Source organism: Berghia stephanieae, chromosome 12 (assembly GCF_034508935.2).
Source record: "Berghia stephanieae isolate SIO BIC M18660-M18661 chromosome 12, UCSD_Bste_1.3, whole genome shotgun sequence".
Lineage (NCBI taxonomy): Eukaryota > Metazoa > Mollusca > Gastropoda > Nudibranchia > Aeolidiidae > Berghia > Berghia stephanieae.
Window position 1 is genome coordinate 13794316 of NC_088371.1, and position 25382 is coordinate 13819697.

General features: G+C 36.9%; 1 protein-coding gene across 1 annotated transcript; it reads right to left on the reverse strand.

The window, feature by feature from the left end:
- On the reverse strand, positions 1 to 25382 carry LOC144957752 (uncharacterized). Its single transcript, XM_078889148.1, has 10 exons — positions 25254 to 25382; positions 21596 to 21861; positions 18614 to 18829; positions 16586 to 16687; positions 16191 to 16303; positions 15306 to 15409; positions 13990 to 14117; positions 8928 to 9060; positions 7419 to 7549; positions 1 to 248 (listed from the first exon to the last, which is right to left on the reverse strand). Exons 3-10 carry the CDS (start codon positions 18654 to 18656, stop codon positions 244 to 246), a joined length of 759 nt encoding a protein of 252 aa, XP_078745274.1. The 5' UTR covers positions 18657 to 18829; positions 21596 to 21861; positions 25254 to 25382; the 3' UTR covers positions 1 to 243.

The following is a 25382-nucleotide window of genomic DNA, read 5'->3' on the forward strand; positions in this document are numbered from 1 at the left end:
CACTAGTAGGGGGAAAGTTGGTGTCAAAATTACAGGTTTTGGCACATTTCATTCTCTGGAGAGTGTTTTTACATAGGTTAGGATCACAACTGCACTCCATTGGCGCTGATGAGAAAGACCTCAGACTCATGCAAACATTATACTACACCCAGCAGGCATCTATCAAAATCGGAAACTCTACAGGAAATTCCATTCCTATTAAGAAAGGAGTCCGTCAAGGGTGTGTTGCCTCACCTGATCTGTTTAATCTATACCAAGAAACAATCATGAGGGGCATAAATAATATGGAGGGAATAAAAGTAGGAGGTCACAACATAAATAATATAAGATACGCAGACGATACGGTACTCATTGCAACATCAGAAATCCAACTTCAAAAGATTGTTGACAAAGTGGTAGTAGATAGTGAAGCCAAGGGAATGGAAGTGAATATCACCAAAACGGAATGCATGGTAATACAGAAAAACCCCGAAAACAACAACACCTGCAATATAACGATTCACGGCGAGCAACTTACCAACGTAGAAAGTTTTAAATACCTAGGTTCAATAGTGACAACAGATGGAAGATGTAACCGAGACATACGAGCAAGAATAACTCAAGCCAAACAGGCCTTCATGGACCTGGGAAACATTTTGAAAAACAAACAGATGTCGTTCGGGATTAGATTCCGAGTCTTGAAGTGCTACGTGTGGCCAATCTTGTTATACGGATGCGAAAGCTGGTCTACAAATGCAGAAACACAAAAGAACATTGAAGCTTTTGAAATGTGGTGCTTGAGAAGGATGCAGAGAATATCGTATACTGCACACAAAACGAACGAAGAAGTGCTAAAACAAACATACCAACAAAGGAAACTAATGCCCTTAATAGTGGATCGACAACTATCCTTTTTCGGACACATAGTAAGGAAAGATAAGAATGAATACCTGGCAAGTTGTGGAAAAATACCTGGTAAACGCGCCCGGGGGAGACAAAGAAAAACACTCATAGACCAACTGAAGGGCTTCACCAACCTAACAATCCAAGAGCTGTTTGAAAAAGCAAGAGACAGGGAGGAATGGAGAGAGATAATTCATGCAGTATCCGAAGCCTGGACCAGGCATGGAACCTAGAAGAAGAAGAAGAAGGATCACGGGTCAACAAGGCCGGACAGTTGAGCAATTGGTCTAACCTTTCCACTGGAATCGATCCAATCAAATCAGTATGTATAGATAGATAAATAAATGCAAAAAGGGGTGATAAATCTACTAAAGATATTTAATTAATAGATACATAAATATACAAATGAATAAAGATATGAATATATATTTTTCCATCATTTGTGAGACTTAGGAAATTTCTTGAGCAAGTGTTTGACAGAACCAATACAGAACACTGAAATATCAAAGTACTACTACTACTACTACTACTACTACTACTACTACTACTACTACTACTACTACTACTACTACTACTACTACTCCTACTACCACTACCACTAATACCACCACTACTACTACTACTACTACTACTACTACTACTACTACTACTACTACTACTACTACTACTACTACTACTACTACTACTACTACTACTACTACTACTACTACTACTACTTCTACTATCACATTTCTATTATGTCTTTTATCGTCCATTATTATCTAGAAATTTCACGTCTCTCACTGGCCTCATCATTTCTATCACACCACGCTAACGATTCGTTCACACTCCAACCATCGTTGAGTACAGATGATGCAATTTATACTGCATTTCATCTTATTTGTTTTCAACGTTTATTTGTTGGGCCGACGAAGGGTTTGTACCCGAAACGCCCATTGTCTGTATTGTTTCCACCAAAACCTCTCCATCATCACTCTTTCGTTAGTATTTTCGGGACCTCTGGGGTCTGATACATGGAGCGGGACTATGGTAGTCTCAGACTATAGCAAAGTCTGAGACTTTGTAGTCTAAGACTTTGGGAAGTCAGAGGCTACGGAAAGTAAGCTATTCATGGAGTCAGACTTCGTCCCTGACTATCAAGTCTCTGACAACGCTTGCGAAGTCTCAGACTACAGAGGTCAATCTATTTTTAACTGGGGATTCCTCGGAAACGTACCACAACACGTCATAGAAATGTGTTACTTTTCCAGCTGCGCATGCGTCATACGAAGTGGCACAGAAATCATATCTATTTCTTCTTCGTGTTTGTTTTGATCGTTTTTTTTTGTTTTTGTTTTGTTTTGTTGTTGTTTTTTTCCCCACAAATAAAAATAGTGTGAGACAAGTTTAGGGGTGTAAAAATTGTTTGAGAATGTGTGTGTGTGTAATGTTTTTAGTAAATATAAATAACGATGGCACTTAAATGATTCTTATCCACGGTGTAGCATTGTTCTAAGTAGAGAGCGGTGGGCGCTGCCTGAAGCATGGGGTCCCGAAAATACTAACGAAAGAGTGATGATGGAGAGGTTTCGGTGGAAACAATACAGACAATGGGCGTTTCGGGTACAAATCCTTCGTCGGCCCAACAAATAAACGTTGAAAACAAATAAGATGAAATGCAGTATAAATTGCATCGTCTGTACTCAACGTTGGTTGGAGTGTGAACGAATCGTTAGCGCGGTGTGATAGAAATGATAAGGCCAGTGAGAGACGTGAAATTTCTAGAAAATAATGGACGATAAAGACATAAAGATATGTAATATAGTAGTAGTATGTAGTATAGTAGTAAGTATAGTAGTAATAGTAGTAGTAGTAGTATAGTAGATAGTAGTAGTTAGTATAGAAGTAGTAGTAGTAGTAGTAGTAGTAAGTAGTAGTAGTAGTAGTAGTAGTAGTAGTATAGTAGTAGTAGTAGTAGTAGTAGTAGTAGTAGTAGTAGTGTAGTAGTAGTAGTGTAGTAGTAGTAGTAGAGTAGTAGTAGGTAGTAGTAGTTGTAGTAGTAGAGGAGTAATGATAATAGTGAAAGTAGCAGCAGAAGTAGTAGTAGTAGTAGTAGTAGTAGTTAGTAGTAGTAGTAGTAGTAGTAGTAGTAGTGAGGAGGAGGAGGAGGAGGAGGAGGAGGAGGAGAGAGGAGGAGGAGGAAGTTACTATGAAACTGTGTGTTGGGGGGCGGGGGGGGGGGGGGGGGGAGGAGTCCCTGCAGAGTGTTTTGAATGGGCAAGATGAGGAGTGTATGTGCGATTGTCGAATCTTCGAGAAAAGTAAAGAAAATAAAATAAACAAAACCAAAAAAAAAATAAATAAATAAATAAATAACAAATAAATAAATAAATAAATAAATAAATAAATAAAAATAAATATAAAATCAAAAACTGTCGGGTACTCTTGTTCTAATCGCTGTACAATTATTTCCCCCAGCGTAGAGGACATTTTATGATTTTGAAATGTAGTCCCAGACTACGATATTTACGCCTGCTAAATCGCGGGTGTAAATTTCACCCGTTTAGTCCCTCGTTTAGTCTAAGACTTCGCGTAGTCCGGCTTCATGAATATCTTACAACGCCTTTTAGTCTGAGACAACGAATTTAGTCTAGGACTATCGTCGTCGTCCCGCTCCATGAATCAGATCCCAGGGGTCTGATTCATGGAGCGGGACTATGGTAGTCTCAGATTATAGCAAAGTCTGAGACTTTGTAGTCTAAGACTTTGGGAAGTCAGAGACTACGGAAAGTAAGCTATTCATGGAGTCAGACTTCGTCCCTGACTATCAAGTCTCTGACTACGCTTGGGAAGTCTCAGACTACAGAGGTCAATCTATTTTTAACTGGGGATTCCTCGGAAACGTACCACAACACGTCATAGAAATGTGTTACTTTTCCAGCTGCGCATGCGTCATACGAAGTGGCACAGAAATCATATCTATTTCTTCTTCGTGTTTGTTTTGATCTTTTTTTTTTTTTGTTTTGTTTTGTTGTTGTTTTTTCCCCTACAAATAAAAATAGTGTGAGACAAGTTTAAGGGTGTAAACATTGTTTGAGAATGTGTGTGTGTGTGTAATGTTTTTAGTAAATATAAATAACGATGGCACTTAAATGATTCTTATCCACGGTGTAGCATTGTTCTAAGTAGAGAGCGGTGGGCGCTGCCTGAAGCATGGGGTCCCGAAAATACTAACGAAAGAGTGATGATGGAGAGGAATCGGTGGAAACAATACAGACAATGGGCGTTTCGGGTACAAACCCTTCGTCGGCACAACAATAAACAAATAAACGTTGAAAACAAATAAGATGAAATGCAGTATAAATTGCATCGTCTGTACTCAACGATGGTTGGAGTGTGAACGAATCGTTAGCGCGGTGTGATAGAAATGATAAGGCCAGTGAGAGACGTGAAATTTCTAGAAAATAATGGACGATAAAAGACATAAAAGAAATGTAATAGTAGTAGTAGTAGTAGTAGTAGTAGTAGTATAGTAGTAGTAGTAGTAGTAGTAGTAGTAATGGTAGTAGTAGTAGTAGTAGTAGTAGTAGTAGTAGTAGTAGTAGTAGTAGTAGTAGTAGTAGTGAACGAATCGTTAGCGCGGTGTGATAGAAATGATAAGGCCAGTGAGAGACGTGAAATTTCTAGAAAATAATGGACGATAAAAGACATAAAAGAAATGTAATAGTAGTAGTAGTAGTAGTAGTAGTAGTAGTAGTAGTAGTAATGGTAGTAGTAGTAGTAGTAGTAGTAGTAGTAGTAGTAGTAGTAGTAGTAGTAGTAGTAGTAGTAGTAGTAGTTTTTGTTGTTGTTGTTGTTGTAGAAGTTGTAGTAGTAGTAGCAGCAGTAGTAGTAGTAGAAGAAGTAGTAGTAGTGGTAGTAGTAGTTGTAGTAGTAGTAGGAGTAATGATAATAGTGAAAGTAGCAGCAGCAACAGTAGTAGTAGTAGTAGTAGTAGTAGTAGTAGTAGTAGTAGTAGTAGTAGGAGGAGGAGGAGGAGGAGGAGGAGGAGGAGGAAGTTACTATGAAACTGTGTGTTGGGGGGTGGGGGGGGGGGGGGAGGAGGGGTCCCTGCAGAGTGTTTTGAATGGGCAAGATGAGGAGTGTATGTGCGATTGTCGAATCTTCGAGAAAAGTATAGAAAAGAAAATAAACAAAACCAAAAAATAAATAAATAAATAAATAAATAAATAAATAAATAATAAATAAATAAATAAATAAATAAATAAATAAATAAATAAATATAAAATCAAAAACTGTCGGGTATTCTTGTTCTAATCGCTGTACAATTACTTCCCCCAGCGTAGAGGATATATTATGATCTTGAAATTTAGTCCCAGACTACGATATTTACGCCTGCTAAATCGCGGGTGTAAATTTCACCCGTTTAGTCCCACGTTTAGTCTAAGACTTCGCGTAGTCCGGCTTCATGAATATCTTACAACGCCTTTTAGTCTGAGACAACGGATTTAGTCAAGGACTATCGTCGTAGTCCCGCTCCATGAATCAGATCCCAGGAGATGTAGGTCCTCAGACTTTCGTGACAGGGGTGCCAGATGGCCACGCGTGTGGCCATAATTGGCCAAATATAGAATTTTATTTCTTTTATTAAATATTATTTATCTATCTTTGTCTCAATGACATTTATCATAGTCTATTCAATTTTTTGTATGTGAAGTTCAATTAGTTTTTTCAAGGAGGCCAGTCTTAGTTGTGAAAACCATGCGAGTTTCTCTTTAGCCACATTTTAAATCCAACTTGGGCAGGTGGAAGTCTGGCCATTTGGCAGCCTTGCCTCGCAGCTGATGTCACATTGCGTGTCAAGCGATTGGGGGGAAGGGTGAATGGCGAATGGCAGTCTCCTCTTCTCACTCATTGAATCGCAAATTGGGTCGATGTTTTGTGATGATACGTGAAAAGTGCTTATCATATTCCGATAAAATTTGAAATATAAATAGATGAAATGTGCATATATAACCTTATTTACGGCAAAATCTCTGCTCTTGATAGTTTTAGAAATATTTCACTCAAAAGGGCAAACATCTGTTTTTAACGGGTTTTTTTTTAGTAATTGCACGAGTTTTGCCGCTTGACATAATCTAAAATGGCCTCTTTACCAATTGTTTGGAAAATTTCAGACATATTTATTTATAAAAAGCGTCGTAATGAATTCTTTAAAATAGCATATACCAAATGGCGGCGTCCCATATTTTGTCACGAATTTGGGCTCTTCGCGAGCGAAATCGAGGCTCAAGGATTTGCGAAACATCGTCATTGCTAAATAATAATAATAATAATAATAATAATAATAATAATAATAATAATAATAATAATAATAATAATAATAATAATAATAATAATAATAATAACAATATAATATGATTGACTGAATAAATTCATGAATAATTGAATGGATATAAAAATTAACAGAGCACATTTACACGTGTTTACCGTGCACAATAAGCTTCGGCAACTGTTCGTTTTTTTCTACAGAACCAAACTTCTCCTCCTTAAAACGAAATCGCCTCTTGTTAATGCTTTTGATACAACCACTCCTCCAATATATTAATTCTCCAATAATAAAGTTGTTATTAATATAATGTGTGAAATGCCAGAGGCCAGAATTTTCCTATCATTTACAACAATTCGGTCACTAACCACGCTCTACGTCGCTTGAATGTTGATATTACACAAGACATTGTGCCGCTAACCATAGACTATACAATAGAACAAAAGGGAGCAATACGTGTGACCCATCGCTTCAGACTGGCATTTCGTCTGAGAGAATCATCCACATCATAGTAAGTTTGGTCTCAGAACGACAAGAAAATGATTTTTCAGGGTTCTTTTTTTAGTTTAAGTTTCAATTTTATCCTACCCCTCCCCAATAATCAGGTAACAATAATTTGTGACGAAAGAGATTATCAATCTTTATATTTCACTAGAATTAGATTTTTTAAAAATATCGTCTAAATAATTTTGAAAATGTTTTATATTTAGAGGCGTTTTGGAATTCTAACTTTTTCCCACAGAGTTCTCGCAAGCATGTGCTGCAATTGGGAACTAATTTGGAATTTATTGAAAGTCAAGAGTTCAGGAATCTATAATTAATTCTCTCCAATAAAAACTATAAACATACCCTAAGTTCCCTATTTCGATATTCATATATTCAAATTTCGGATTCTACTTGAGGAGCCTAGCTCAAAAAGTACTTAAGTCACAGGAAAATCGTTTGGAGAAAATGGAGGTTAAAACTAGGATCAGGCTATTATATAGAGTAAGCAAAAATAAATTTGTGATATTGAGAGAGGGGAATTAGATTGTGTTTGTCATGAACAAAATTGGTGATTATGTTTTAGGTTTATCGCTGCTTCGCTAAAAATCATGAAAATGTGACTTGGTACACTTTAGTATTTTGAGGTCTTTTATTTCTAATTTGGACATGGAACCGTTTTAAGGCTGTGGGCCACATATTATAATAATAGATGAAATAATAAATCAATAGATGGAAATCTTACGTTTATTACACACGTCACAGTACGCCCACCGACACTTCATTCCGTCGACTGACACATAACACCAGGGTCTTTTCTTGGATCCGCCAGGGTTGCGACAGTAGTTATGAGATAACATCTCAAGCACTCGGAGCCTTAGATGACAATTAATAAATAAGATATTAAAGAATGTCAAAAAGGCAATACAAAAGGTCTGTTAAGTTAAGTCTGCTGGTGGGAAACAACTTTTCCATAATGAGTTAACTTCCTATCTAAGGGTTTAGCAAGCAATTGCTATTACCCTTTTTAAAGGTATAGTCACAGAGATAAACTCCGGCTTCATGGACTATTGCTTTGAAGGACTAGATCTTTTTTACTGTTAAAGGGTTAAAACCGAAGTGCACATATGTGCAGGTCTGATAACCGAACGCTCTTATATGCTTAACATCGTTGCAATAGATAATATTCAGCATTGGTTTGAACTTATTTTCATCACAACTAGGAGCTCATAACAAGTTCAGATAGCAATCGTGCAAGGGATTTCCATCACAATAAGGAGCTCATTACAAGTTCAATTACCAAACGTGCAAATGAGTAAACGGAGGTTCGAACCTCACCTGAATTACAAACAAGATTTTCACAAAAAGCAAAGCGAGTAGTGAAAAGCTGGGAGACAATAGAGAATGAAAAGTTTAGTGGTGATGTGGAGTTGAATCCACGACCGCACTGTTACAGCACCTCGCGTAGCCACGAGAGGTACGCTCTACAACTGGATTCAATAGTCTGATGTCACGTCGCCCAGCAACGGCGGCCATCGTGGTTCTAAAGAAAGAAAATCGGTAATTTGTATTCTTCATGCTGGCTGGAACTTTTCATATGTCTTGTGATCAGAATGTATAAAAGTAAAAAATGTATCATATTTATAATGTTTTTCTCCTCTGGATACACTTTTATGCTCGTCGGAGAAATATTTCATAAGGGCGTCCGCCATTGTTCCGATAGTTTAGAGCCAGTAACTAAGTTACCATGCGTCATTTCATTACGAGGGAAGTGACGACATGACTGTTGAAGCGTATTGACGCCATCCACCACTCCAAAAAGTCATCAGGTCTACACACAAACACCACGACGAACGTTTTATTTACAGTTTAGCAGTTAAGCTCTGAACTCTATTCTCAACACAAACAGATAACGCAGAGAAGAGTGACACATTGAGTTAGCTCTGATGTATTGGGAGAACATTAATCAAATATGTGCAGATGGAAACTTCAAAACAGTGATACCTGCCAGAAATGTAAGGCAGACCCAGAGACCAGCGATCACATCGTCCTCCACTGCCCAGTCACTAAACTTGAAGGTGGCTACGAAACCGTCCTTAGGGCGGAGGAAGACTTTAGAAGCTGGGTTGACGAAATAAATTTGGAGGTGTAGCCATACGCTACTACTACTAATTCATGAAAGTGAGTGGAGCAGGCACATATTATGATTTATTTTTTTACATTAGAACTAAATATTTTCCTAGGGACAACTTACCTAGAAAAGGGAAACTCTTTGCAGGCAACAGCATCCTTCCATGGCAGACACTCTTCAAAATCCTCAGTGACCTTCTTAGTACCGATGTAGTTTTTTCCTCGAAGTTCTGCTTCAGCTTTACAGATTTCCTCATCTGGAACCAAACAAATTGTTAGAAAGAATAAATGTAACCCATCAACTCAATTCGGTACAATTATCGGTTGGAACTACATTCTAAGAAATAGATTTAGAGTGAAAAGTGATTTGTATTATTTGTTTGGTTTTTTTTTGTTGTTTTGTTTTGTTTTGTTTGGTTTGTTATTATTATTTCTTTTTTTGGTTTTACGGCGCTAACAACACATTTAGGTCATATCAGCGCCAGTAAATAATAATAATAATAATAATAATGCTGAAAACTTATATAGCGCTATAACTCCGAGACACCAGACTCTAAGCGCTTAAATTACAAATTACTTTGGCTGAAACATACTCATTCACACACACAAGCGCACACACACACACACACATACACACACACACAATACAACACACAACACAAACCAAACCTATCTTGCTTCTCATACCATCTACTAAAATCGAAACAAATATGTTTTAAGCGAACGTTTAAAAATAGACAAAGATTCTTTTTCACGAATGCTCTGCGGTAAGGCGTTCCAAATAGAGGGTCCGAAATGAGAAAAGGATCTCATTCCAGCATTTTTCCGAATTCGAGGGACAACTAGTTTTGTGGAATCACTGGCCGAACGTAAGGGGCGGGGTTTTGAATATCTTTCAATTAGTTCTGAAAGGTAGGAAGGGGCAGTACCTTCAAGACAACGATACACTAAAACACAAGCTTTGAATTTAATTCTTTTCTCAACAGGCAGCCAATGCAGGTCATGAAGTAGAGGTCCGGCAGAGTCGCACCTACGCTTCATAAATACTAGTCTGGCAGCGCTGTTTTGGACAATCTGAAGACGTTTCAGATTGTATTGCGAAACGCCAAACAACAGAGCATTACAATAATCCAATTTCGATAGTACGAGGGACACAACCAGGTGCTTGGTCACATCCTCAGATATGAACCGTCTAATGGAAGCAATCTTTTTTAGTTGGAAAAAGAGAGATCTAACCAAATTATTAACCTGGTGCTCCATCGACAGTCCAGAGTCTAAGAATGTGCCAAGGTTTTTCACTTTGTCAACAATTTGAATAGAGGCATCCCCCAACTTCAAATCTGTTTCACTTTTCCACTTCCTGTTCCCCACATACAGCACCTCCGTCTTATCATCATTCAGTTTCAGTCTGTTCTCATTCATCCATTTCTTAACACTTTGGATACAATTTTTACTATTGGCTGATACTTCTTGTAAATTTCTCATATTGGAAACGCAGTACAATTGCGTATCATCAGCGTATTGATGGTAAGACAGACCAAAACTTCTGATGATTTTAGACAGAGGGCCAACGTACAAAACAAAAAGAACGGGTCCAAGTACTGAACCCTGGGGAACCCCACAATCAAGAAAGATTTCCTCCGATCTATATTCATCCACCGTAATAATCTGTTTACGATTAAACAAATATGACCTAAACCAATCAAGCGCTGCACCAGACACGCCATAAGTAATTTCAAGACGTTTGAGAAGAAGATTGTGATCAATAGTATCAAAAGCAGACGATAGGTCAAGCAAATTCAGCAAAGAACATGAACCATTGTCTATAACAGAGAGGAGATCATTAACAACCCTAACAAGTGCGGTTTCCGTCGAATGATGTTGCCTATAAGCAGACTGAAATTTTTCTTCAAGACTATTATTTTTAAGATGAGACAGTAATTGTTTCAAAACAAGCTTTTCTAAGATCTTAGAGAGAAAAGGAAGATTAGAGACAGGGCGATAGTTTTTTAAGTTCTCTTTATCGAGATCAGGTTTTTTCAAAAGGGGTTTGACATGAGCAACTTTGTAAATGTCTGGTACAGCACCTGACTGCAACGAATTATTAACAATACATGTAAATGGTGTTAAAATTACATCAATGCATTTTTTTAAAATGGCAGTATTTAAGGGGTCTAAATCACAACTTTTAGTTGGAGACGACATAATGCAATCACGTAAGTCAGCTTCAGTAATCTTTGAAAAATGTGTAAAAAGGAAAATAATGGGATAGTAAAAAAGTTATAGAATTGCAATTAAATATCCCACAAAAAGTAAGAAAAAGGGGTAACGGGTAACAACTGGTTAAAATAGAGAATAAGTGTAGATTCAATCAGTGTTTACCTTTACCGATGTTCCATGTCGGACACGACGTTGGAGATCATGGTTCGCCAGCTCTCTCTCTCTCTCTCTCTCTCTCTCTCTCTCTCTCTCTCTCTCATCTGCGAGTTTCGCACATTGATTTATGGGGCTTCCTACGTACGCTGCGACATTTCCAAGCCAGCTTGTCCTTCTTCGTCCTCGACCACGCTTGCCTTCTATCTTTCCCTCTGCAATGGTCTTCTGTAGTGAGTCATGCCTTCTGATGTGGCCGAAATATCGGATTATCCTCTTTCTAATGAAATGATCGTTGTTGATGTCATTCCTAAAGTTTGGAGTACTTGATGATTTGTTTTCTTTTCCTTCCAAGATACCCTTGCAATTCTTCTATAGGTCCACATCTCAAATGCTCTGAGTTTCTTTTCTAGTGTCTTTGTCAGAGACCATGTTTCACATCCATAAAGTAGTGTTGACCAAATGTAGCATTTTGCCAGACGTGTTTTTGTGGTAAGTGATAGGTCGTGGGATGTGATTAGGGAATGCATTTTTGAAAATTTACTCTTGGCCAATGCAATTCGTCTGATGATTTCTGCATCGCATTTTCCATCTTCTGTCAATAATGCTCCTAGATATTGGAATGACTTTACTTGCTCTATGATCTTTCCATCTATTTCAATTGATATTTTCCCATTGTTTTTTTCTCTTGCTAAATAGCATTGTCTTTTTTTTCACATTCATGAGCAGGCCAAACTTTTCACTTTCAGTTTTGACTATCTACAATGGCTTGTAGATCTTGTTCAGTTTCTGCTATAAGCACTGTATCATCAGCATAGCGAAGATTATTAATATTCACTCCCCCGACATTAAACCAGGCAGGTGTTCCACGTTCCTGAATATTATGTCTGTGTATGGGTTGAATAATGCTGGGGATAATACACATCCTTGACGTACTCCTCTTTGAATGGTTAGAGGCTCAGAAATATCGTTGTTGATTCTGATTTTTGTTACCTGTTGCCAGTAACAGTACAGGTTTGATATTACAGCAATGTCGTTATCATCATTGTCGGTGGTTCTGAGACTTTCTATCAACTCCTTGTGTTTAACGATGTCAAAGGCTCTTGAATAATCAATGAAGCAGGCATATATATCTTTTTGAGTATCTATATACTTTTCTATGAGCATTCGAAGATTGAAAATGCCCTCTCGAGTACCACTGTTTTTCCTAAATCCTGCCTGTTCTGGGCCGACATTTCTGTTGATCTTGTCAGATATTCTTCTGAGAATAATGATTAGAAGGAGCTTTAGGGTATGGCACATAATACTAATGGGTCGGTGATCTGAACACTCAGTGGCTTTTGATTTCTTCGGTAGTACCATAAAGACAGATGTTTTCAAGTCTTCTGGGATGTACGCTGAGCTTTACATATCATTGCACAGGTCTGTGAGTTGTTCTTCACCAAAGTTTCCCAGTGCTTGTAGGGCTTCTGTTGAGATGTTGTCCACACCAATGGCTTTTCCTTTCCTCATTTGCTAAATCAGTGTACTGATCTCAATATGATTTACAAGACAAACATTACCGTCCAAAATTCTAACTATACATTTTAAAGTTTCCCTTCTAGGTAATCTCATTCCTAGACAAAGACAGAGAACATATTGAAGAGCAGATACAGAGAATAGGAGCGTGGCCTTGGATAGGAGACACAGTAAGTGATCGGAGTAGAGTGAAAATGTTTAAAAGCCTCGAGTACAATATATGAGACATAATTATTTTTTAAAGAAACTGCATTCACTCTTTGTAATGGAGCATAATGAAGGCGGGTCAAAAATATATTTCAGCTCGCCATAAGCGTTATAATAAAACTTCAATGTCGTAATTTAGCTCGTCCTTCTGAGCCATTAGGCTGATGGAGCCGGAGTGTATCCCCATTTCTATGGCATGAAACTGACAATAGCAATTGCTTGCTATCTCTTAGATAGAACGCTATCTATAATACAGTACTTTCCGACAGACTAACAGAATCTCTGCAGGATGGACAGAGGGGAAAGCGGGGGAGGAGGAGAAAATACTCGACTGCATCAGGGATCAATCACGGTCCTTTTGCGTGTAAAGAGTGTGCTCTACCAACTGAGCTATCGGAACCAATCGCATGAAACGAGTAGTCCTTCAGAGCTGTAAGGCCCATGGAGCGTTAAACTGACAATAGCAATCCCTTGCTAATCTTTGTATAGGACGCTAGTTTATCGCAAAGTACATTCCGCCAGATCTAACAGATCCAGGAATCAATCACTGCTAGGTAGACAGGGGTCAGAACAAAACTAATTCTGTCCACCCAGTAGTAATTAGGTAGCTGGGCCTGGTACATCTGGCGGAAAGTAATTTGCGATAGACTAGCGTCCAATCTAAAAGTTAGCAAGCAATTGTCATTGTCCGTTTTACGCTATAGAAACCGGGTTGAACACCGGCTCCACTGGCCTTATGGCTCTTAAGGACTATGTTACCACAGTGTTAAAAACTAAGATTTTGTAATTTCTGATATTTTAAATTTGTATTAATTTTTCTCCAAGAGGTTTAGTCGGCCATAATACCAGAGTCCGTGTGTATATGTTAATATATTAAATATGGAAACCCTGTATTTCTATGTCACTCTGTCAACCCCCCCCCCCCACCCCCCCCCCCCTGGCTGGTAAGGAAAGGTTTAATAGTGTTCATAGTGTTGGACACAACAAAGGAACGGAATCTGATAATGGCATTTATCTAATACTATAAAGACAAATGATATCTTGGGGACAAACAAAGAATTTCTATTTTACATCATTAAATTACTTACCCAGTAAAACTTTTGCTGTAAATTGGATGCCTTTCTTTCCAGAATGGGCATTTTCACCAGCCCACCATTCAAGGAATAGGAAATCTTTGTCAGAGATAAATTGTTTCTTGAAGCGGTTGTGAAAATCTCTGGAAAATATACAAAAGGAGAGAACATTAGCGTTTATCGCTGTGTTCATGGATTAAAAAATGTATGCCATTCCTCCTCGCAACATAACGATGCTGTCGCCTTGGTAATTCATAAAGAATAAATAATCCATTAAACAAACGTCTGATGTAGACAGGAATTACCCATGTTTCCAAAATGATCTTAATTGAGGCTAAATAATATTTATTTAGTAGAATGAGTTTTCATTTCATGAAATGGAAAGGGCTAAAATTTTATAATTATACTGATTATGGCTTTAAATTCAATCCTGATATAATAGTGTTGAGAGACGATTGGTCAAATGATGCGATTGTGTGATCCAAAGGTTCGATTGGTCAAATGTTACGATAGTGTGATCTAAAGGTTTGATTGGTCAAATGTTACGATAGTGTGATCCAAATGTTTGATTGGTCCAATGTTACGATAGTGTGATCCATAGGTTTCACTGGTCAAATGTTACGATAGTGTGATCCAAAGGTTCGATTGGTCAAATGTTACGATAGTGTGATCCAAAGGTTTGATTGGTCCAATGTTACGATAGTGTGATCCAAATGTGGGATTGGTCAAGTGTTACGATAGTGTGATCCATAGGTTTCACTGGTCAAATGTTACGATAGTGTGATCCACAGGTTTGATTGGTCAAATGTTACGATAGTGTGATCCAAAAGTTTGATTGGTCAAATGTTACGATAGTGCGATCCAAAGGTGGGATTGGTCAAATGTTACGATAGTGTGATCCACAGGTTTGATTTGTCAAATGTTACGATAGTGTGATCCAAAGGTGTGATTGGTCAAATGTTACGATAGTTTGATCCACAGGTTTGATTGGTCAAATGTTACGATAGTGTGATCCAAAGGTGGGATTGGTCAAATGTTACGATAGTGTGATCCACAGGTTTGATTGGTCAAATGTTAAGATTGTGTGATCCAAAAGTTTGATTGGTCAAATGTTACGATAGTGTGATCCAAAGGTTTGATTGGTCAAATGTTACGATAGTGTGATCCAAAAGTTTGATTGGTCAAATGTTACGATAGTGTGATCCAAAGGTGTGATTGGTCAAATGTTACGATAGTGTGATCCAAAAGTTTGATTGGTCAAATTTTACGATAGTGTGATCCAAAAGTTTGATTGGTCAAATGTTACGATAGTGTGATCCAAAGGTACTTACAATTGTGGCTTGTCCCACTTGTCGAATCGTCTGATCTTGAACCAATCGTCCTTTTTTACGTCAAACACATCCATGGTCACTTTAATCCGTGCTCTTTTTGGGACCTGGAGAAAAAGGAATTAGATCACCTTCAGTGATGTATAGGTATGTTTATTTTAAAACTCATTTCATGTTCTTTATCCCAAACAAATGCATATCAATTTTTTAGCATAAAGATCTGAAGATGTGTAAGATGTGCATGATACAGAGCCAAACAATGCAAGAAAGAAAAATACAAGATAATGATAATTCCAAAAGATAAGTCTTCCTTGACTTTGAAGTTGAGGAAGATTGATTTTTGGGATGATTTTTTTCTTGTATGTATTTTATTGCTTTATCTGGCACCGTTTTATTCACACTTTTTCAAATATTTTATTTTACACGCGTAACTGTTCCCTAATTTCTCAATTTGATATTTATTATTTATCCCTGTGACAGGGAACAAAAGGCCGCATTATTGGTCTAGTTTAGTTATTATTATGTATTGCTTTGTATTCGAAAAGAAGATGTATAATTCCTTTAGAGTCGCAAAGCCCATTGAGCCGGAGTTTATTTTGATTTCAAAGATTACCCCAGTTTTCATAGCGTTACACAGAAAAATAGCAATTGCTTACTATCCTTTTGATTGGACGCTAGTCTTTCCGTAAGGTCAAACAGACCTAGTACCCGATCACTGTTGATGGACAAAATAATTGACTTCATCCAGGATCGAACCGAATCACTTTGCGATGTGTGAATGAATGCTCTAATAACTGAGCTATTTCCAGCGCCTCGAAAGTTTTCATTTTCTGACACTCTTCAATTCAATTCATTTCTTGTTAGAATAATTATTAATACAATACTTACAGTAAAATGGTACAGGCACCTCTTGTCCTGTTTCCTCTGTCCAGAATCAAACCCGGGAGTTTTGAACGTCTGAGAACGGTGGGCGCTGTTCAATGAAACCTGTTGGTTACAACCTGTTACATAAAGTGTAAAATCAGATATAAATATCTATATAGCGCATTTCCACAGGTTTAACAGGATTACTGCAATTCATAATGTTTCACTAATTACTGAACATACAAAAGTGAGAGAGCAGGCGCTGTTATATGAAATGTTTATGGAACAGTGCCAGACAACCCAGAGAGAACAATAGACGAAAAAGGAAAAGGAAGGGAACGAGGAGGAGAAAGAGTGATAGGAGGAGGGAGAGAAAAACAAGAACGGTGTGTTTCGGAAAAACCTGTTGTCTCCCTTACCGTAAACTCCAGGCCTGTATTTACAGAAGTCATGAGTGACAAAGTTCCTTTTCCCTATCTTGTTGACGCACATCTGGAGGTCACCCTGACGGAGCCGCATGTCTTAGAAAGAGATAAGCGATATCGAAATATGAATCCTCTAAACTGGATAAAAACGCAATGGCATCATTCAGCCAACATAATGATGTATTTGATGCCAGGGACATCATACATACACACAAATTCATTCCATTTAAGCATTAAATCGAAGTTATTTTGGACACATTTGTATTGGTGTATAGATAAAAACTGTAAAATTATATAAGGTGACAATAAAATCATTGTATTCCAATTCAGCATATTGAAGAGAATATCATATTTTTGTGACATTAAGATATAAAGATACTTCTGACCACAATCGGACTATCAATATTACAAAAGGTCCCCACAAAAGGATAGCTTTAAATTATTAAACAAATCTGCTGATTTAATTAAATTAAAACTTTACTTTAATTTTTTAAAATGTCAAAATAACATGAAAAGGTTTTGACAGTAAATTGTACCTATTTATTAACACTTAAAGACAATACAATACACACGAACAAATCTTGTCTTATTGTTGTCTCGTGATTGCTCTTTTATTTTCTTCTAGCGGCGTTGATCTGATTTCTCGTGAAGAAGATGTGTAGTGGGGATACTTCTTCACTCTTGACCGAACACGGCCCAGCAAATATTGAAAACACCATGATTCTCAAACGTATTTTATGCACAAGACATTGCACTACCATTTCACAATCTGTTCTTTTTGATTCCTCAAGTCATGATCTTCTTAAGCTAGTTTCCCATTGAGAATCCACAGTCACGTGACAGATAAGATAGCAAGAACGCATCAGCAATGAAAATGTTATAGAAAAAAAATGATGCGCGTCCAATGAGTAACAAGAAATGAAGTGAGTAGAAAAATAGCGAGAAGACAACAGAGGATAAAAACTTTGCGGCGGTGAGGATTCGAAACCATCTCCAATAACCAAAGAGTTATGAAAACAGATGGAAGTGTACAGCTCACGTCATGAGAAAAAAAACAAAAACAATAATTGTGCGTTAACATTGACATTCGTCATCGAGGGAAGAAGGAAAAGGACATGCTAAAACTACATGAAGTCCATTAGATGGGAAGGAAGAGGAATGAATAGTGTTGGATAGTTGATATGGAGTCTGTCGGGGAAGAAATGCAGTCGTAAACAGGGATGACTAGAGACTGCTTATAGGGCTGTATACACGAAATGGATACGCCCTGGTCTTGTTATTAACTCCATGTCAACTATACAGCAGCATTCCTTTCCTTTTTACACGTCCACTCAGAGTGTCCTTTTTTCTCTTCTCCTCACAGACCTCCGTGATTGGTGTCACACAATCATTGCTTGTTTTTTTTTTTTGCTCTTAAAAGTTTTTCTTTATGATTACAATTACCACAAACATAATATTATCGTGATTATTAGAGACATCCTCATCACCACCACCATCACCTCAACAACATCAAAATCAACAACAACCCTCACATTTAACCACCATCAACAATACTGAGTTATACGTACGTACCTATACCATACATTTCTAAGAGCTGACACATCCTACCATCTCCTCCCATTTTACTGTCGGACAATGTCGGACAGTGCTCAATCTCCGCACTGAAAATAAAGCTTTTTTTCCAGGGTAGCGCAATGGAATAATGTGTTTCTTTATCCCTTCTACAACAGAATTTCATGTTCACCATCATCGGGTCGGCACTTGGATCTCCCAGTCTCTATAATCACCGGCGTCGTAAAATTGGCCATCATCATCATCATCATCATCATCATCATCATCATCATCATCATCATCATCATCATCATCATCATCATCATCCTTGCCTCCTCCTCCTCCTCTTCCTCCTCCTCCTCCTCCTCCTCCTCATCATCATCATCATCATCATCATCATCAACACAACCACCACTGCCGCCAACAAATTTTAATTCAAACTTCTATCACTCACGTTACTCTATTTCTCACCTTTTACAAAAGGACACCGCCATCTCCAGTCCACCATGAGCATAAACCCCTTTTTCCTTGGCAGCTCGATGGTGAATGGTCCATTATAATCATTTATGCAACAATATTTCAAGTTCACCTTCTTGGGGTCTTTACTTTGGATCTCCCAGTCTCCAATACCACCGGCGGTCGTAATTTTGGCATTCTTTTGAAGCAAGCAATCTGACCTGGAAAAGCCTGGGAACAAGAAAACATTGATATATGACTTACCTCCTCTAAACCTCCTCTCTCCTGTGTGGCTATGTGGTCTTGTGGTATGACACTCGCTTTCGGATCGAAAGGTCCTGGGTTCGAGCCTCGCTCGGCGCATAGTTGAGTCCTTGGAGAAGGCTCTTTACTCACATTCTCTCACCGGAGTCAGGTGTAAAATGAGTACCTGGCCGTTAACAGTGTTGTCTCTGTCCCAAAAATTTGTAATATCGCCTGACAGGCGTCATGTCTCGTCCTACATGTTATGTGTTGCTGTTGGCCAGGGACCCCTTGTAAAGCGCTTTGAGCACGTTCAGTAGATATTGCTCTGTATAAAAGCTCAATTTAAAAAAAAATTAATTTTAAACGGTATTATAAAGGAATGAAACTGGAAGAAGAAAATAGGGAAGAAAAGTCATAACGTCACAACCTCTACTCTGTGAGTTTTGAAATTCTTGGGAGCGTGTATGGAATCTGTCCTTCGGAGTACAAATTTAAAAATGATATTTTTGAAACGTGTGCTTTTTATACAGTAACAAAAGTGAGTAGAAAAGTGACAGAAGACAATAAAGAATAAAAAATTTTTGCGGCGGTGGAACAATATGGTACATAAAGGTCGCAGGCTCAAACCCCATCACCGCCGCAAAAAAAAATTATTCTCTATTGTCTTCTGGCACTTTTCTACTCACTTCATCTCTTGTTGTTACCAACATAAGTGCCTGCTCCACTCACTTTTCCGCTTTTATACAGTGCAATATCCGCTAAACGTGCTCAACGCCCTTTACAAAGGGTCCCTGACCAACGACAACACGTAACATTTGGAATGAGAAACGACGAGTGTTAGGCGATATTACTAAAAAAATTTCTAAAGAGACAAAGTTGTTAACAGCCAGGTAGCCATTTTACAGCTGATAAAGGTGGCAGAGTGTGAGTAAAGAGTCTTTTTCTAAAGACTTAACAAGGCACAGAGCGAGGCTCGAACAAAGAACATTCCGATATTGCTCTATATAAAAGCTTGAAGCTCAAACTCAAGTCATATGCGAACATTTAGTTTTTGATTTGTGACGACTTTTCAATCTGGTAGTGAATTGGAATGATCAAGGTGAAAAAAATATGTTGTTTTTAAAAAATTTGAATCCTTTTCTTTAAAATTACTCCATACCCACAATTTTTAAACAGAAATTTATAAAATCGCTTACTACAACTTTACAACTTACCTATTTAATCTATATGTGCCATGTAATTTATACTATGTAATTTTTCTCAGCCAATTTACAATATTCTTATACTGTATTTAATTTTATGCGTTTTACTATTTTTCTCTTATATGTTGACATCAATATACACTTTACTAGATATCAATATCTTTAAAAGTATGTAATCTGTACGTCGCTTGAAATTTATACTATGTAATTATTCTTTTAGCTTCCAATATTATTACACTATACCTATTACAAAGTTTTACTTTACGACATTTATTTGCGTATATTATGTTTATGTATGTATCATTGTCGGCATTTTATACGTCTGTACAAATATTTCCTTCTTGAATTAATAAAGTATATTACTATTACTATTAGATAAGGCAGAATAAAAAGAATTCGGCAAACCGTCAACTGAGGTGACTTTGCTTCTCGGGGTGGCTTTGCTTCTTGAGGTGACTTTGCTTCTCGAGGTGACTTTGCTTCTCGAGGTGACTTTGCTTCTCGAAGTGACTTTTCCTCTCGGGACGACTTATTTGCTTCAACCGATTTGAAACAATTTGAGTATTCTCAGGATTGTTGCAGTTATTAACCTTTTTAAAGATTGTTTTAGATTTTCATCAAAAGAAATAATTGTGATAAAACTAGATATTATCTAATGTGCCCATATCAATAGAAGCAAAATTACCCTTGAAGGAAGATCACCTCACTTGACGGAATTTAAGGTTTTTAAAGTTGAAAAAACAAAACTATTTCCCGTGCGCGAAAGTGCAATGTTTGAGAGGCTTTTCTTTGGCAAAACGATGGTCATTTTAATTGATCTATATAATTTGAAGGAAGAGTTTTCTAGCCAAAATTTAAAAAACGCATATTTAAGATAACCTCAGCATATATCACGATGTAAATATCTCAAAAAGTGTTTATGAAACAATGCCAGACAAAGCGTGAAAGAAGAATACAAAACAAAAAAAGTACCATCCCATGATGGAGTGTCATATCCTTTATCATACACCAGTGCATTCTACCTCAGTCAATGGTGTAATGTTATAGAGAAATAGATGGAACTAGATGGTCCATGTATTGAGAAAGGAAAATTAGTTTAATTATGCTATAACGATTGGATGGACATAATATGAAGAAAGGGACCGCCAAAAACAACATGGCGCAGACTGGTGGAAAGAGAAAGAAATGATGTAGGCAAACAGATGATCCAAAAATGCGTTTACCCAAAAAACTCATAAAACATCGGCCAGCAGGATATCTCACCAACACACAAAACAAAGTGTAATCCTACACGTTTATAGTCTGATTGATAAAATGAGAACTATTCATAATAAGGAATGGCTAAAACAATAACAAAGAGGTGAATAACGTCATTTCTATTCTATCTATGGTCCTGGACGTGAGCAAAAACTAAGGCAAGGGACCGGAGAAAATGGAGAGAAACTGTTCAGGCCTTATGCGCCTCCTGGCCATGAGAGAATTAAGGTAAAGTAAGTGCTTGCTCCCTAACTTGTCACTTATATTATACAGCTTTGAGACGACTAGTTACATTTTTAACTCATAATTTACTTCCGTTACAGTTTTTCCCGACAGGTTTGATAACGCAGTACTGTGATCGGGGCATCTGGTCCATGTCTGTCCCGGAACTGATTCGACTACACACGTAAACATTGGTGATTCGTCCAGACTTCGGGGCCGTGGCGTCCTTGGTACCCGTGATTTTGAATTCGCCATGTGTAAATCCGGCAGGGCAGTCGTTTTTATGATTAGCGTATATCGAGAAACCCACATTTGGCCATTTGGTTGGTCCGCTGTCTGTGAAGGAAAGAATAGAGAACAAAAGTGTGATATCACAAAACTAGTTTCAATCTCATTGGAAATGTAAAACCACTCTTCCGGAAAGGATACATACCTTGTGTAATTGATCTTCTGGTTTCAGAGTGATGGCATCTTAAATTTTACTCTAAACAAATGTTGGTCATTAATAAAAATTATCCATCCTCACTCCTTTACGTTCTGTCATCTTTAAAACATCTGCCTATGCATCATGTTGCTCAATAACCAGTTATGCCACCTCATGATTCAATATGAAACGTAGTCATTATCAGCCTCAGATGGACGGGGTTACATACACAGTTTCAATGAGTTTGCAACGGAAAATTGCAAGTTTAACGTTACTTCTCTGACCTATTAAATGAGTCAATAAGTTAAAGTAATCGGAATTGATTATGTGGAAAGTGTGGCTAAATAGGCCCAGGATTATTTAGACAATGTAGCTAAATAAATCCATGAATATTTGGTAATGTGGCTAGAAAAAGGCCTGAATATTTGGACAATTTTCTAGATAAGCCCATGAATATTTGGGCAATGTGGCTAGATAAGCCCATGAATATTTGGGCAATGTTTTAAATAAAGCTATGAATATTTGGGCAATGCGGCTAGATAAACCCAGCTATATTTGGGCAATGTTGCTACATAAACCTATAAATCTTTGTGTAATGTAGCTAGCTAAACCCATGAATATTTGGGCAATTTGACTAGATAAACCCATGAATATTTGAGCAATGTTGATAGACAAAACTAAAAATATTTGCGATATGTGGCTAGATAATCCATGTATATTTGGGCAATGTCGATATATATAAACCCATGAATATTTGGGCAATGTGGCTAGATAAACCTATAAATATTTTGGCAATATTACTATCAGGAATGTTTTAGAAATGTTATTAGATAAGCCCATGGATAATTTGCTACATAAACCCATTACTATTTTAGAAATGTGACCAGATGAAACCATGAATATTTGGGCATTGTTTAGCAATGACTATTAAAAATGTTTTTTTCTCTTTTTGAGGAAAATGTTTGTCTAAAACTAAAGCCCTGTCTCCACTGAGTAAAAATGTTTTTAAATTCTGAAAATCCATTCATAAATAAACAAGTTATGTAGTTTCAAAGGTGTCATTTATTTGGATGACCCGCAAAGAGAAAAAAAACGCGAAAATATGGGACGCTTTTTCGGCATTTTTTTTCGACCTTTGGTTGTATCTTGCGTAATAAGTGGATTAAAAGATTGAAACTTGAAGAGCAAATTAGGATGGTGTTTTGTAAAATACGGGAAATTTTACAACCAAAAAGAAGAAATGTTCATGTATTACCTTGTCAGCGACAAAACCTCCACGCCCGGTAGTTTTAGAAATATTATACTCCAAAGAGTAAAAATCTATTTTTAACGGTCTTCTGGTGATCGTACGAGTTTTGTCGCTTGACATAATCTAAAATGACCTTTTTTCTAACTGTGTGCCAACTTTCAGTCATATTCATCGATAAACAGCTTCGTAATTATTTTTTTAAAAAATAGCATATAGGAAACGGCTTCGTCCCATATTTTGACGCGAATTCGGGCACTTCGGGAGCGAAAAAGAGGCCCAAAGATTTGTGCAGGATAGTCATTGCTACATTGTTGCTAGATAACCCCATGATTATTTAGGCAATGTGGCTAGATAAACCCATGATTATTTGGGCAATATGGCTAGATAAACCTATGAACATTTGGGCAATGTGGCTAGATAAACCTATGATTATTTGGGCAACGTGGCTAGATAAACCTATGGTTATTTGGGCAATGTGGTGAATAACCCAGGATTATTTAGCCAATGTCGATATAGTATAAAAACACAATATAAATTGGACAATATTTGACTTAGGAAAATAGGAAAAAAGAACAACGTAACGGATGGCATAATAATAATAATAATAATAATAATAATAATAATAATAATAATAATAATAATAATAATAATAATAATAATAATAATAATAATAATAATAATAATAATAATAATGATGATGATGATAATAATAATAATAATAATAATAATAATAATAATAATATAATAATAATAATAATAATAAATAATAATAATAATAATAATAATAATAATAATAATAATAATAATAATAATAATAATAATAATAATAATAATAATAATAATAATATAATAATAATAATAATAATATATACTTTATTCATCCCCCCCCCCGTGACGTGTTGTCTTTGTTTTTATAGATATAAGGCGACGGCTCCTCGTGGAGAACTTAATATATTTGTGAAGGGGGTGGTCGCCATCCTTCATAACTTTCTTCATTTTACTTAGACAAAATCTATTGAACAGTTCTTCCACATCGGAAATTGGGTGAGTATAACTCCTGGCTTTATCAATTATCCGATTAATTTTCTTAATGTGGCAAACACCGGCATTTCCACACCATGCTGTAATACAAAAAGTAATAACGGTCTCTAAAACGGATCTATAAAAAAGGGTGCATAACGTTTTGTCTATGTCAAATTCTGAAAGTTTCCGAATAAAATACATTCTTTTGTTCAATTTAGAGATAACAGCATCGGTTTGTAAATGCCACTGCAATTTATTGTCAATTAAAATACCCAAATATTTGTAAATCGAAACTTGCTCAACAGCTTGATTGTTAATTTTGAGCGGACTGATGGAATTTGTGTTCTTTCTAAAATCAAAAATCATTTCTTTGGTTTTTCCTACATTTAATTTCAGGGAGATATCTTCACACCAACCAACAAATCTGTCGATCTCAGATCTGTATGCCGTTTCATCATCTTTAAATATTAACCCTTGAGGGGCAGTGTCATCAGCAAATTTTAAAATTGAGACCAAGTCACTTATACAGTCATTTGTGTAAACCGTAAAGAGGCGAGGAGAGAACACACCATTGAGGACACTGCCTTGCATTTTGGTCAGAAATAATTCATTTTTGTATTTTTATCAAGACAATCAGAAATGTGATGTTCAGTGGTATTTACCTTTTTGTGGGTTTAGGTGTTAGACGGATTGAAAAATTATCAAAGCCGCTTTCCTATTGGTTTTAATTTTACATTGTCCAAATATCAAGAATAATTTCTGTTAAAAGTTATTGGGCTACTATTGCCCAAATAATCACTTTTATGTCAATTTTGTTGTGTGATTAAAATGAAAGAAAACAAGGATGTGGGTGAGATGCAAAAAAAAAGGCAGTAAAAAACGTTGATATGTAGATGTCCTGTAAATTTTTCTAAATTTTTAATGAAAATAATGTGGTGATGGTGCGGGCGATGACTAAAATGATGATGATGATGACGATCATGATGATCATGATGATCATGATGATGATGATAACATTAAATATGTACTTACTTTCATTATCGAGTTGTTTACAGTTATGTGCAGAGTCGAACCCATCGGGACAAACACATTCACACTTTCCCTTCACAAACGCGTATTTACCTAGACCACAATCGACCCCTTGCTTTATACATTTCCAAT

Excerpts from the sequence above, each read along its gene's own strand:
- LOC144957752 (XM_078889148.1), bottom strand. The coding sequence starts at position 18,656 with ATGCTCATGGTGGACTGGAGATGGCGGTGTCCTTTTGTAAAAG. Across the intron at positions 16,688-18,613 it reads GCGGTGTCCTTTTGTAAAAG|ACATGCGGCTCCGTCAGGGT; the intron begins GTGAGAAATAGA and ends TCTCTTTCTAAG. Across the intron at positions 16,304-16,585 it reads ATACAGGCCTGGAGTTTACG|GTTGTAACCAACAGGTTTCA; the intron begins GTAAGGGAGACA and ends TTTATGTAACAG.